Source organism: Herpailurus yagouaroundi, unplaced genomic scaffold (assembly GCF_014898765.1).
Source record: "Herpailurus yagouaroundi ecotype Mexico unplaced genomic scaffold, PumYag 246, whole genome shotgun sequence".
Lineage (NCBI taxonomy): Eukaryota > Metazoa > Chordata > Mammalia > Carnivora > Felidae > Herpailurus > Herpailurus yagouaroundi.
Window position 1 is genome coordinate 12,870,444 of NW_024412463.1, and position 13,655 is coordinate 12,884,098.

The window sequence follows — 13,655 nt, forward strand, 5'->3', positions numbered from 1 at the left end:
CCTTCCCCCATGGTCTTCTGTTAAGTTTCTCAAGTTCCACATATGAGTGAAAACATATGCTCTTTCCTTTTCTGACTGACTTATTTCACTCATCACAATATCCCCCAGTTCCATCCATGTTGCTGCAAATGGCAGGATTTCATTCTTTCTCACTGCCAAGTAGTATTCCATTGTATATATAAACCACATCTTCTTTATCCATTAGTCAGTTGATGGACATTTGGGCTCTGTCCATAACTTGGCTGTTTCCATTGTCCTGAATATATATACTTATTTGATCAACACCCCTTCCCTCCTCTCGGGTGCTGCCCACTATGCCAAAGCCCCCTCCTCATCCACAGTTCATGGGACAGCCCTGTACTCCACTTCAGGCCAGACCTTCTAGGGGATGCTTTCTCCTCCTGTTTGGAGTCTGACACTAGGGGGACTCAAGGGCCTAGTCTGCTCAGGACTGTGGGTTCATGGGCTGTGCTGCAGGAGAAACCCAGTGTAATGTATATATATAGCTTCAGGGCTGGATTCTTCTGCTACCTTCCCTTCGAGCAACTTTCTTACATTGAGCAGCATCTTTTTTTTTTATCCATTTATTTTCACTGTTGGGCCAAGTAATATATACCAGGATTATTTCTCATACAAGTTTTTGTTTTTCTTTTTCTTGTAGATAATCATCCCCACCCCGTCCCCCTGGCTTACTTAGTGTCCAGTGGGTGGCATGCTTTGGGGACTTATGTGTCTCTGGAAGTATTTTTATTCTACTATTTCCCTTGATTGATATATTGTCTGGGCATAGACAGCATACGGGTTGATTTTCAACCTTACAGTTTTGAAGTTCTTGCTTCCTCACTGAGAAACCTGATACCATTTTGACAATATCTTTTGCCTGTGACCTTTCCCCTGTGGAAGCTTGTAGGGCCCTCTCGGTACTCCTGGTAGTTCAGAATTTTACTGTGGCTCAGCTTGGTTGGAGCAGGTGTGTGTTCACTAACTGCTGGATACTTAATGGGTCTTCCAATCTAAAAATATAATTTCCTTTAGTTCTGGGAAATTATTTTTTATTACTTAGTTCGTACTTTTCTCTCCCATTTTTTTGGTTCTCTTTTTTCTGGACTTCTGGAGTCGGGTGGGAGGTCTCACCTAGTTTCCCTCCTTATTCCTGTCTCCTTATTTACTTTTCTCGTATACATCTTCACTTCTACCTGCTGGGTCTTGTACTGGATTCTTCATGTTGGGTTTACATTTTATTTCCAAATTGGGAAAGACAGACATGGTGCTGGGGAGCCTTCCCAAACAACTCCCATACCAGTCTCCAGCTTCTGCCACTGGCTGGGCCGGGCCACGTCTACTCTGTCCAGCTGTCCTGGGCTCTGTTCTAGTTCCTGCTCTGCTGTCCATGTTGAGGAGGAGGGAGCCTTCTAAGACATGGGCCTGTTCATCCAGCACAGGTTCCTAGATGCACTGCACCCACCAAGGTTCTGGCTCATAGATGTGGGAAAGGTCCTAGGAACAAGGGTCTGGGATTGGGGTCTTAATTTGAACTTGGAGAGGTGCTAGATTGCCTTCTGCAGCCACTGGGAGCTGTGTGACAGGGGTCTTTGTGCCCTTTAAGGGCCTTGCCTTCCTGCCTCCGGAGGCATGGTTTGGCTTTGGGTTCAGAGATTCTCTGGGTCTAGAGGGAGGAATTCTGGGCTGTGCTCCCCCCAAATGTCTACAGTGACATGTGGTCAGCTTTGTGTGGGCCTTAAGTTGTTTCTACAATTTTATCCTAACCTTTTTCTCCCTGCCTTTCTGGGCTTTGCCTTATGTCTGAGTGGCAGGCAAGGAGGCCTTGGAGCTGAGGGGATGGATGAAGATTGAGATGAAAAACAGAAAAGAATGTTTAAATGGCAAGATTTGTTTACACTCAATTCCAGGGCCCAGGTTTTCAATGGATATATTCAGTTCATGTCTTTGAAGTAATGTGAGGTAGAGGGGAGGAGGAATGCACACTGCCAAAGTTTCACCCTGCATAAGAAGCCAGGAAGGCTGAGGGGGCCTGCCCTGTCCAGGGCAGCAGCACCCCAGGCAGGGGCAGCTGGAGCATGCCCAGCAAGCACAGGCACGGGCAGGACAGGAGTCCCTGTGTTTGTTTAGTTACAGGCTGGGGTGGGTGAGAGATTGGCTGAGCGACAAAGCTGCCGACACATTCTGATGGCAGAGGGGTGTCTGTGCTGCACTCATGCTGACCTGGCTCATGATGCCTCCTGGTTGTCAGTGTTCACTAAGCTGCTGGGGTGGGGTCTCTGATGCATCCCCCTGCCCTCCATGGTCTCCAAGATAGGGAGTGGGTGGGGGGAGTCCAGGCCAGACCAGAACATGGGCTCGCAGAACCCAGGCTGGGAGAACCAAAGGCAACTCCCTCAGACCCCTGCCTTTTGCAAGAGTCTCTAGAGGTGGCTCCAGTGACCAGCCATATGTCTCCCGGCCAGGGGTCACACATCATAGCGGGAGGCAATCTATCTCTTGTAAGGCAGCGCTTGTTGTCTTATTGTTGTGAACATCCACTTGGTGGTCCTCCTAAAGCTACGCGGAACACACTGAATCCTTTGTGGATGGCCCCTGATGTGTGAGGCAGCCCTCACTCACCCCGCACCCAGTTTCTTCTGTGACCTGGTGTTCTGCAGGAGGACTTGCTCTCCCTTGACATCCTCAAGATTCACTCCCCTGGGCTAAGCAGGACATTGCAGAGGCCATCTGACATGTGCGGGCCTCTCCCCTCCTTAGAGCTGGTCGTTCTAGTCCCGCTGGTGAGCTCTGGTGCGTGAGAGCTCCAGTGTGTCACGAGATTCACACTTAGGCTCCTTCCTGTGTGTGCATGCCAGGAACTGTTAAAAAAACAGCACTCTTGCAATATAATTTACATGTCATATAATTCACTCATTAGAAGAATACGGTTCAGTGGTCTTAGCATAGTGATAGCCATGCCTCTGTCCACATTTAATTTCAGAACACTTTTGTCAGCCCAGAATGAAACCCTGTTCCCATTAACAGCCGCTCCCCATTTGTACCCTTGGAAAGGTACAATCTCCTAATCTCCTGACCTGCTTTCTGTCTCTGTGGACTTCCCATTACTGGGAATTCTGCAGATTTTGTTCCATAAATATGGGACTGCACAACATGTGGTCTTTGTGTCTGATTTTGAGGTTCACCACATTGTACCGCAGAGGAACACCTTAACCCTTTTTGTTGCCAAATGCTAATAAGTGGCATTCTGTTCAGCAGTTGATGGACACACTCGGGTTGTTTCCATTTTTGGGTTAGTATGAATAAAGCTGTGATCAATAGTTGTGTACAAAACTTTGTGTGGATGTATGTTTTCATTTCTCCTGGATCTGTTTCTTGGAGTGGAATTGTCAGGTCATATGGTAACTCCGGTTAATATTTTGAAGATTTGTCAGACTGTTTTCCAAAGTAATTGTGCCATTTTGTGTTTCCATTGGCAATGTATGAGGATTTCAGTTTCTCCATATTATCTCCAGTACTTGTTATGGTCTTTTTTTTTTTTTTTAATTATAGCCATTTTAGTGGGTGTGAAGTGGTATCTCATTGTGGGTTTGATTAGCATTTCTCTAATGAGTAGCTACTGAGGATCTTTTCATGTGCATATTGGCCATTTATAAGTTGTTTTTGGAAAAATGTCTATTCAGATAATTTGCCCATTTTTAAAGTGTGTTATTTGTCTTATTATGAAAATTTAAGAGCTCTTTATGTATTCTGAATGAAGTCTCTTATCAGATATATGATTATAGAGTCTATGGGTTGTCTTCTGACCTTATTGATGGTATTGTTTGACATGCAAAAGTTTAAACTTTGATGAAGTATGACTTACCCATCTTTTCTTTTATTGCATGCTTTTGTGTTGCATCTGAGAAGCCACTGCCGAACCCAAAGTCAGGAAGATTTACTATAATGTTAGGCAAGAGTTTTAGCTTTTACATTTAGATCTAGATCTGTGACTCATTGTGTGTTAATTTTTGTGTATGGTGTGAGAGGGGTTCAATTTCATTGTTTTGGTTATTCTATGTTCCTTGAATTGCCGTATGAATTTTCAATCAGTTTGTCAGTATTTGCCACCAAAACAAAACAGCTGGAGAGGTGAAAAATGGTCAGATTCTGGCAAGATTCAGTAAGTAGCAGTGGCAGGATTTGGGACCCAGGATGATCCCCAGTGATTGTGCTCAAGGAGCTGATTACTGAGACTGGGGAAGGAAAAGCTTGAGTCCTGTGAGAAGGTGTTATGAGCAGGGATGGAGTTGGAAGAGGAGTCCATGGCATGGCAGATGGGCCAGTGAGTGGAGCAGCAAGAACCTTTACGGCGATGGAATGGAAGCTTGGGATACAGGGCGAAGTGGGGAGCACTCATGGGTCAAGGAGGGAGGGATGTGCAGGACAATGGGGATGTGGCATAGACATTAGTGGTGACCCTCCACTTGCTGTAGGTGGAGGACAATTGGAGTGGAGAGTGGGGAATAAAGTCAGCAAATTTGAGTTCCTTAAGAAACGTGGTTGTGAAGGGGGCGGGGATGCAGAGGTAGTGGGGCTGGGGTGTGGAGTCCAGACAGATTATGTTCTTTAAACATGGATGCCTCAAGCTTCTGAAAGGTTGAAAAGGCCCAGGAAGGGTCCAGGTTAGAGGGAGTGATCAAATATTCAAGAGGAATACGGGACATGGTTGATACTCTAGGGACCCTTTAATCAGTAGTGGGAAGGAGAGGATATCAAGCCCAGATGGAGAGATTGGCTCAGCTGGGATGCAAGGCCTCCCTTCCTATGTTGGGGATGGAGAGGGGACAGAGAAGGGCTGTCATGAGGGGCTGACATGTCCCACTAAACAGTGAGAATCTCTGATGAGTTTGTGTCCGTGGGGGTGGGGGGACATGGGAGAGGCCAGATGTGGGTTGTCTCCATGTGAAGACACTTCCCTCTTTACATGCTGGGTGAGGGGCAGGTAGGAACAGCTTCTGGCTCCAAAGGCTGCCTGTGGTTTACCAGACACAAAACCTAATGTGAAGACTCTGAACACATCTAGGCTTTTTGCAATTACCACTTGACCCTTTGCTCAGGCTTCTTGTCATCTGTTCTTATTTTGGGGTGGGTGAGGGAGGGTTTGAACTGAGGAAGGTGTCAGGCTGTCAGTGGTTTGGCAGGGCTAGAGGGAGAGTAGTCCAGGAAGCCTCTAGGAGGACATATCCTCCCTCCAGGAGTCTGTGGGGTTGGAAGTGGGCACAGAACACCAGCGTCTGGAAGGAGAAGTGGATGCCATCTGTGGGTTCCTAGATGGGCCACCTGGGGGTGTCCCCAGCTGTGGGAAGGAGAATGTGCTCTGGCTCTAAGGTTTCCTGCTGCCTTTTCAGGGGCCTGGCTGGGCTGGCTGCAGGTCTGCAGTGTTCTCCGTTGGGGTGGGTGGGTGTCATCAGTAGACGGATAGACCTGGCTGTCGCCTGGGTCATGGCTCTAGCCTAGTAGAAGGAGAGGACAACTGATGGGTCAAGAGATTTTCTTCCCTGAGGACCCAGATGTATCTGCTAACAGGACGTGTTAGTTTCCTGAGCTTATCTGTCTGCCAGAGTCCCATAAAAGTGAGTTTGGGGACTCTGTAGAGATAGATGTTGGGGCAATACAGAGCGGGCAGGGAGCACAGTGCCAGGTCCCAAAGATGGGTCCTGGCCAGTGACACTGTCCTTGCCACCTGCTCCTAATCGGCTTGTTTGACATCTGTGTCTATGAGTAAGGTTTCAGAAGACCTCATTAGAGACCCAAGAACCCAAAGAAAGCACCCGTCTTGAGGAGAATGTCTTCCTCACTTGCAGTTCCTGGTAATAAAGGAGGTGATATTCTCATGCATTCACTACGTGCCAGATGCCGAGGGGCCACTTTCTGCATGTGCTCTAAATCCCCTAACGCTTCTTCCCTCTGCTTCATGTGCAGGTGAAGAAGGTGGCTTGCAGGTCAGGTGTGGAGCAGGTCCCCGTCCATCCCCGCCGCCTTCTGAGTGTCCACTGGCAGCATGACTTCTAGAAGGGGCATCCTGATGGGACCCCTGTGTCTCTGTGCAGGGCCTTCCTCTGGCTTGGAAACTCTGCAGTTGTCTCGTGAGGGGGGTTCCATGTGCTGCTTCTGTGCAAGCTGGGGAGCTGGTTGTTCAGTGTGTCCAGACAGGAGGGGTCTTGTCTGTGGTAGGGCCCAACTACACACAGCCCCCAGCAGGAGGCAAAGGGGACAAAGAGGGCCTGTGGCCGTTGCCCAGCAAAGGAGAAACACTGCCATACTTTACGGGGCTTCTAATAGTGACAATAGTTTGCTGCCAAAAATTCCCCAGGAAAAGGAAGGAATTGCGTCAAGGTAAAGGTGGGTCCTGGTAAATGAAGTTCTGACCTTGGGGTGTGTACGTCTTGCTTTACTTGGCTCTGTGTCCTGTGGGTGTGGGCTAAATGCATCACTAGGATGCTGTTTGGCTCTCTTGCCCAGAGGAGGCAGGAGTGGATGTTTAGAGGTGGTGATGCTGGAGCAGATGTTCTGAAGACCCCTAGTACTTTGCCTGAGCTGATGCGTGGCTGCAGAGAATTCCATGGGTCTCTACTTCCAGACCCCCAGGGGCAGGTGAGAGTATCACAGAGAAAACTAGAGGCCCCTTCACAGAGACTTGCAGTTCATCTTGGCTGGGCTTCCCTGGGAAGCAGGAGAGACCTAGGGCAGAAAGAGCTTGGCCCTGCTCAGCTTCTCAGGTACCCTGCTGGGATATGAGGAGCAGAGAACAATCCTGCTTCTGCCAAGATCTTAGGATCATATGTCCTTTCCTCCAGCTGTCAGTGAGACGTGCCCCAGTTACCTCATATTTTTACATATGTTATCGTGACAAGAAATTCCACTTGAGCCTTGCAGATCAGCCCCGTGTGCAGGGTTCTGCAGTGTCTTCTCTCCTGGGAGGTATGTGTATAAAGTGGACCCCACCTACTTTGCGACCTGGGGTCTTCCAGCTTCCACTGCCACCAGAGATGCAACTAAAGTGTGACAGGTGATTCTTGATTGCCTCCTAAATTTCCTCTCTTCCACCCCCTGGGGATGCTTCCTCCTCCACCCTCACCTGTTTGTTTGCGGCATCCTCTTTGTGAGTTCAGGGCAATCCCCCACACTCCCAGCATAGGTTTGGGAATGTGAATACCCCGCGGGTGGCCTGGCCCCACTTCAGAGTGTGCTCATGACTGCTGGGCACCCTCCTGGCCCCAGGAAGAGCCTTACTGCTCACACTTCCCTGGTCAAGGCCAGTCCTCGCAGGGTCCCCTGCAGGTGACCCAAAGCTTAGTGAGGGGCAGGCACACAGTAGGTGCACACAGTAGGGGTCAAATCCTGGTGGTTTTACTCATTCCTTTGAAGACCTTGCATTAGGCTGTCTCCTTGACAACCAATCTGCTTCCCTCTGTGTCTGTGCTCCTTGAGGTCACAGGAGGCGCTTTAATAGGATGGAGACATTTTCAGACAAGAGGATGCTCTGGCTGGAGCCACAGGGCTGTCTGGGGCAGGAGTGGTGGAATTTTAGAAAAACAGCATTTGGAGTGCGCTCGTGACGGGAGAAAAGATAACGGGCATGACAGCACTGTGCTGACCTACCTTCAGCAGAATCCAAACTTACTTCCAGAGAGAAGCAGAGAGCAGAATGCAGAAATACTCATTTCCTGTTTTTATTGTTGGTTACTTAATGACCTTCCTTTGAAAAGCTGCAGTTGTAGAAAGCTAGTTGTCATGGAAACAGGGAGTGCCATGCAGGGAATAGGCATTTCTTTGTCATGTCCAGCTGATGCCTTCGGCCTCTGCTTAGACACATGAATTTATGTGAGAAATTAAATGTCGACTGGAGACATTGCCCTGGAGAGAGGCAGAAAGGAGAGGAAAGATGGCGAGGACCAGGGCAGAGGGAAGGCAAAGCAGGCAAAGTGTTGGACTTGCACCAGCCCCCTGGTTGGAGTGGCTGCTCATGGAAACCACACCCACTGGAGGCAGGTTCCAGGAAGATGGTGCAGGAATGTAGGGTGCTAGGAGCCTCTGAGCATCCCAATCATAGGCCAGTTTTCTTCAGAGAGCTCCTGTCCCTTGTCCCTGGAACAGCCACGGGGCCGTGACATTGTGTGTCTTTCTGATGGATTCCAGAAAAGAAGGTTTACATTAATGCTTTGGAAAAGAGTAGTCCAGGTTTTCCCTTTTCTCCCCTTGAGCTGGCACAGCTGCCTTCATTAGGTTTTCTTTTTCTGACCCTCAGAAAATGAGTTCCGGGGTGAGCTGCTGAGTCAGAGGTGGACACAAGGAGACAAAGCCAGCAACTGCAAGACCTCGAGGCTCCTCCTGGGCAGACGCAGCAAGGTGAGGCACCTGGAGGGCAGCCCCTGCCCTGCCACACCTCCCCCCCCCCCCCCAGGTCTGGGCAGGGGTCCTTCTCATTTCCAGGCATGGGCATGGAAGTGACTTTCAGTCTGGTCACATCAGTCTAGAGAGAGGGAAAGTGGGGGCTAGGACCATCAGTGATCTGGTCACTGTAAAATTAAAGGAAGAAAAATGACTCTGAACAGAGTAAAACTAAAATATGACAACAGACTGTCACCTCTGGCCAGGTCCCTGCTCTGGATCTGGTCATACCTGGGCTGCGTCCATAGCTGTTGCCCAGGTAGGCTGAGAATCCTTGGTAGACTTTCTCCTTGGTATGTTGATCATGTTTATTTCCATCTTCCCAAGTGGAGGTAGATGGTACATGCCCTTCTCATACCTGCCACTACTAGAACTCAGTGATGGAGGTGACTCAGGGTCCCTGCCTCCCCAGGGATGCTCCCAACCCAGGGTATCCCATATGCCTACAGCCACACCAAGCCTCCAATTCCAGAACTTCCCAATGACATACTCTGGATGAAGCTGGATTTCCAAGATCTGGTGACCCTCAGAGATGGAAGTAAAAGTGACAACAGGCTTGTGGGCATTCCTTCGCAGACCTCAGATTCTGGTCTCTCATTTTCCTGACATGGAGATGGTCCTCAACAAAGATCCAAGCCATGATGCAGGCCATGGCCACCCAGATGTGATGGCCCAGGGAGTAGTCTGGAAGGGCTACAAAGTTTTAGGTGGCTACTTCACTTGAGGGTGCTTATAGTTTGCTCTTAAAACCCAACACTTTTCCTTTGAATGTGGTGACTAAAATATATGTTCTAATGGGTCTCTTGTAGCACCCTGTTAAGTACTTCCACTCCCACTATTATTCCTGTAGGGTTATCACTGCTATGCTGAGCCATGTTGGAGCCTGAGGCAAAAGGAAAAGTCAGTAAATGCTGATCCTATCTTTCTTTACATTTTTAGTATTTTGTACATCATGTATTTTGATGTTTTGATGTTTTAAAGTATCGCATTAAACTGTTATTTATCTTGTTTTTTTTCCACCTTAAATTTGCCTTCTTCATTTGCCCCTTTCCAGTGCTGAGCATTCAAACAGAGATATTGTGACTGACAAAGTTATTTGATGTGAGGCCAGAGGCTCTGGATAACATGTATCTACAATTGTGGGATCTGTGTAAGGGAGAGATAGGAAGGTTGCTGTCCCCCTGTGGCTCCAGCTGACAAGCGCAGAGGGTGTTAGGACCTGCTGTGAGCAGCCTGGTGGCCCCTGCTCAGGCTTTCCTGGCAACACTGGCTGTTTCACAACTGCCCCATTAGAGAGTCTTACTTCTAGTTTGGGCCTGAGTTACTGTTCTGAGCAGAGAAGCTAAGATGCTGGACAAGGAGGGAGGATGTTCCTTTGACAGAGCGGATTTCCAGAAGGACTGTAGGGTGGTATGTGCTGACTGAGGAGGCTGGGGAGGCCAAAGCATGGGAGCAGTGGAGGCCATGGGAGAGCAGAGTGCCACACAGCAAGTGGGGACTGGCTTTACATGGCTTTACATGGTGGGGGTGGGGTGGTGGAGCCTCAGTTCCTGGAGGGTGGTGGGAGCAGAGGAGTCCCGTGTGAGTGGGTGGGTACTCATGGCTTGGTTTGCTGTGTGCCTCTGGCTTCAGCACCAGGCATGTGGACAGCTCAGAGATGGGCTGTGAAGGGGCTGTTAGAAAAGATTAGGTGGTTGTGGGTTTGGGGCAGGTGCTGGGCGTTGAGCTCTTTATTTTTATTTTTTAACTTAAGGAGAAAAGGAATAGGTGTTGATGGTAGGTACTTAAACTTCCTCCCGACCTTCAAGAATGAAACATTTGGGCCCCAATCACATAATATTGAATGGAGGACTCCAGGTATGAATCCAGGAGAAGGTTGATTGCATGGACGCTTAGCAGCCCTTCCTCCTGACAAGGGAGGGAGGTGCCACTGGGCATGGCCTTTCTGGCCTGCTTCACTGGATGTTACTAGATTCCTACACTTGGGTAGGTAGATATTCCACTTATGTTGGAGCTTTTTCTTTTTTTTTAATGTTTACTTATTTATATTTGAGAGAGAGAAAGAGCAAGAGAGCACAAGCAGGGGTGGGGCAAAGAGAGGGAGACAGAGAATCCAAAGCAGGCTCCGAGCTCTGAGCTGTCAGCACAGACTCCAAAACAGGGCTCGAACCCACAAACTGCGAGATCACGACCTGAGCAGAAATTGGATGCTTAACCAGCTGAGCCACCTAGAGGCCCCCCTATGTTGGAGTTTTAAACAGATGGACCCAGACATGGCTGCTTTATCAGAGTGTCTACTATATAACTATAATTTTCTAAAAATTTATTTATTTAGTTATTTTTAATTTCCAGTACAGTTAACATATGGTGTTATATTTAAGGTGTACAATGCAGTGATTCAACAATTCTATGTGGTACTCAGTGCTCATCACGATAAGTGTACTTTTAATCTTCTTCACCTATTTCACCCATTCTCCCCCCTCCCCCCAATGCACCTCCCCTTTGGTAACTACCAGTTTGTTCTCCATAGTTAAGAGTCTATTTTTTCTTTGTCTGCATATAATTAAAAAATTTTTAAATGCTTATTTATTTTTGAGAGACAGAGAGAGACAGAGTACAAGCGGGGGAGGGGCAGAGAGAGAGGAGGACTCAGAATCCGAAGCAGGGTTCAGGCTCTGAGCTGTCAGCACAGATCCCGACAAGGGGCTTGAACTAATGAACCATGAGATCATGACCTGAGTTGAAGTAGGATGCTTAACCAAGTGAACCACTCAGGCACCCCTGTTTGCATACAATTTTTAATTTGGGGTTGGAGTGAGCCACAATTCCCTGCCCAGAGATGTTAGGAAAACCCCTCCCAAGACATGTGCTAGATAATGCTCCATGGGTTATCCTTTCTACAAACCAAGGCAAAGTCTGCTCTATTCAGCTGCCAGTAGGTCGAACAATGGGTGGGTGTCCGGAGAATTTCAGACATGCATTTGGACACCCCCAAAGAGGCGACAGAACTATAATTTCAAGGAACCAAGGGTGCTGTGGTAGCCATGGTGGGGAGCAGGGGTGTGGGCATGTGATTTAGCCTCACATATCAGAGAATGGAAAGCAGAATGTGTGCAGAGGGTTCCTGAGGTAGTAGAACCTGTACACCTTTGAAGAAGAAAGCTGCTCTTCGGGCTGACTCTTGATCTGTCATACAGGTATGTGCTTGAAAGAACAGGAAGCCAGGAAGATTGTGCAGGTAGGCAGCAGCATATGGGACTGGCACTGGGGGTTCTGGAGGATTCTATTGGAAAGCTTGATGGGGAGAAGGAGCAAGGAAGACACTTTAATGCTGCTCCCAAATCCTTCAGTGAAGCTTCATCTCAGTGTTAGGTACATGGATCTGCTGGAAGGGCTTCATAGTGGTGATGTGTGAGTTGGGTTGGCATTGCCCTTGGCTGTGCACAATTGAGAGAATAAAACAGCCCATATTGCCCCCTCTTCCCTCCCCTGGAGAAAGGGGACACTGGCAGATGCTCTTGGAGCCAATATGGTAGGTGACAGCCGGTTCCCTGCCACGCCCCTGTTATGTCCCTCCGCCCTCCGCATCCCATGTCACCCCTTCCTTCCAGGCAGGTTTGCCTGTGGTCTCCTGGGAGTCAGTGAGTGCTCCCCTCTCTTTGTCTAGGTCTTCCAGCAGGGAAAACACCAAAATCCTCCCACAGAGACAGTATAATCCATATAATCTTGTGGATTTAAAAAATTGTCCCAAGTCCAGTCTAATCTTCCAGCTTTGCTAGCTGTTGGAACACATGCTAAACAAAATGAACACTAACCTGTCTCTCCCTCCAGGCCAGGGGTGGGATGAATGTCCCCAGTGGTCTCAGGGGGTCTGGACCCCACCCAGCTTCAGGGTCTGGTCCCTATTCAGCCCCTTCCAACTGCTCCTGGCCACATTTTGCAGTTCCGGGATCTCAGACATGTTTCCAACTATTGTCATTCATCTTTTCACCTGTCTGTCTGTCCCTACATAATATGTGCTGAACAGTGAATGGAGCCATGGTACCTGGCTCTGTATAGGAGAGGCAATGGCCTTGAAAGCATGAATGAATGAGCTTATTTCAGACTGAAGTGAGGGCCATGAGGGAAATGACAAGGCACAGAATGGAGAGTGAGGGGGAAAGGGTGGGAAAATGGGGGTGCAGGCCTGACTGTTGAGAGGCCACCCAGGGATGTTTCCTGTTTCGCAAGACTGGAGTACCTCCCACCCTGAAGCTGTCATCCCTAAGACCCTCAGGTCTTCACTGATTCATTGAGCCTCCTCACTCCCACCCAGGCTCCCAAGTCTAAGCAGTTCCCTCCCTCTTGAGCTCTACCCTGCCACCTGGGTGCTGAGGCTGGCTCTCCTCCTACAGGGGCTGGGGGGGGGGGGGGCGGTGCGGCAGGAAAGCTTCAGCATGAATTCTGTTCTTTGGCCCTTAGCCATCCGTGCAGAAGGGCAGGGATACGGCATAGGGTGGAGAGGAAGGAAGCTGGAGTTGTGAATGCCTGGGAAGAGCCAAGAAGAACTGAGAGAGAGAGAAAGAGAAGAAGAGAGGGAGAGGAAGGATGTAAGAGAGAGAAGAGGGAGGGGCACCCCTTCAAGACCACCATGGATACTCCTGAATGTGGGGGTGAGGGTGGGGCAGACCTGATCTCTGAGGGTAAAGGAGAAGATCGGCACGAAGTCTGTTAAGCATCATTGCACACCTCATGAACAATCTATGACTGGATGTTCTCGGACATTGAGAGTCTTCTCTCTCTGCTTTGTGACTGGCTGTGTGTCTGGGTTCTGAGTGCATTTCTGACAACCACAGCCTAAGAATCCAGACAAACCCATGGGTTTCAAGGCTGCATAATTACTGCATTTGCTTTTTTGGTTCCCAAGTTTATAAATGTCCAACTTAAGGAACTCAGTTTTGGCAAGGGTGCTATGTAGATAGGTCTTAAAAGGGGCTGGTCTTTGTAGCATGGTGTTGTGAGAACCGTTGGTATTTAAAAAGAGCATACCTGATTAATCTTGACTTTACAAAAAAATACATTACAGAACAAAATAGTAACACCTTCTTGAATGAGACCCATTATATGGTACTAACAAAGCAAGTTAAAAGGAAGGGTGAAGAGACAATTGTCTTCGGTTAATGGATGTGGCAAAACAGGATGTATTTGCATTTGTAAATTATTCTCCTCCCATAGTTTTCCTA

General features: G+C 48.6%; 1 protein-coding gene across 6 annotated transcripts in view; it reads left to right on the forward strand.

Moving 5' to 3' along the window:
- The window catches only part of MYT1 (myelin transcription factor 1), a 71,271-nt gene that overhangs the window by 14,509 nt on the left and 43,107 nt on the right, over positions 1-13,655 (forward strand). For 4 of the 6 annotated variants that reach the window (XM_040459981.1, XM_040459980.1, XM_040459982.1 and 1 more), the window contains exon 2: positions 8,291-8,391. In XM_040459981.1, the coding sequence (XP_040315915.1) occupies positions 8,291-8,391 (101 nt within the window). Of the gene's footprint in view, positions 1-6,737; positions 7,052-8,290; positions 8,392-13,655 lie in introns of those variants that run through there. The other 2 variants (XM_040459984.1, XM_040459985.1) reach the window with 2 other exon arrangements.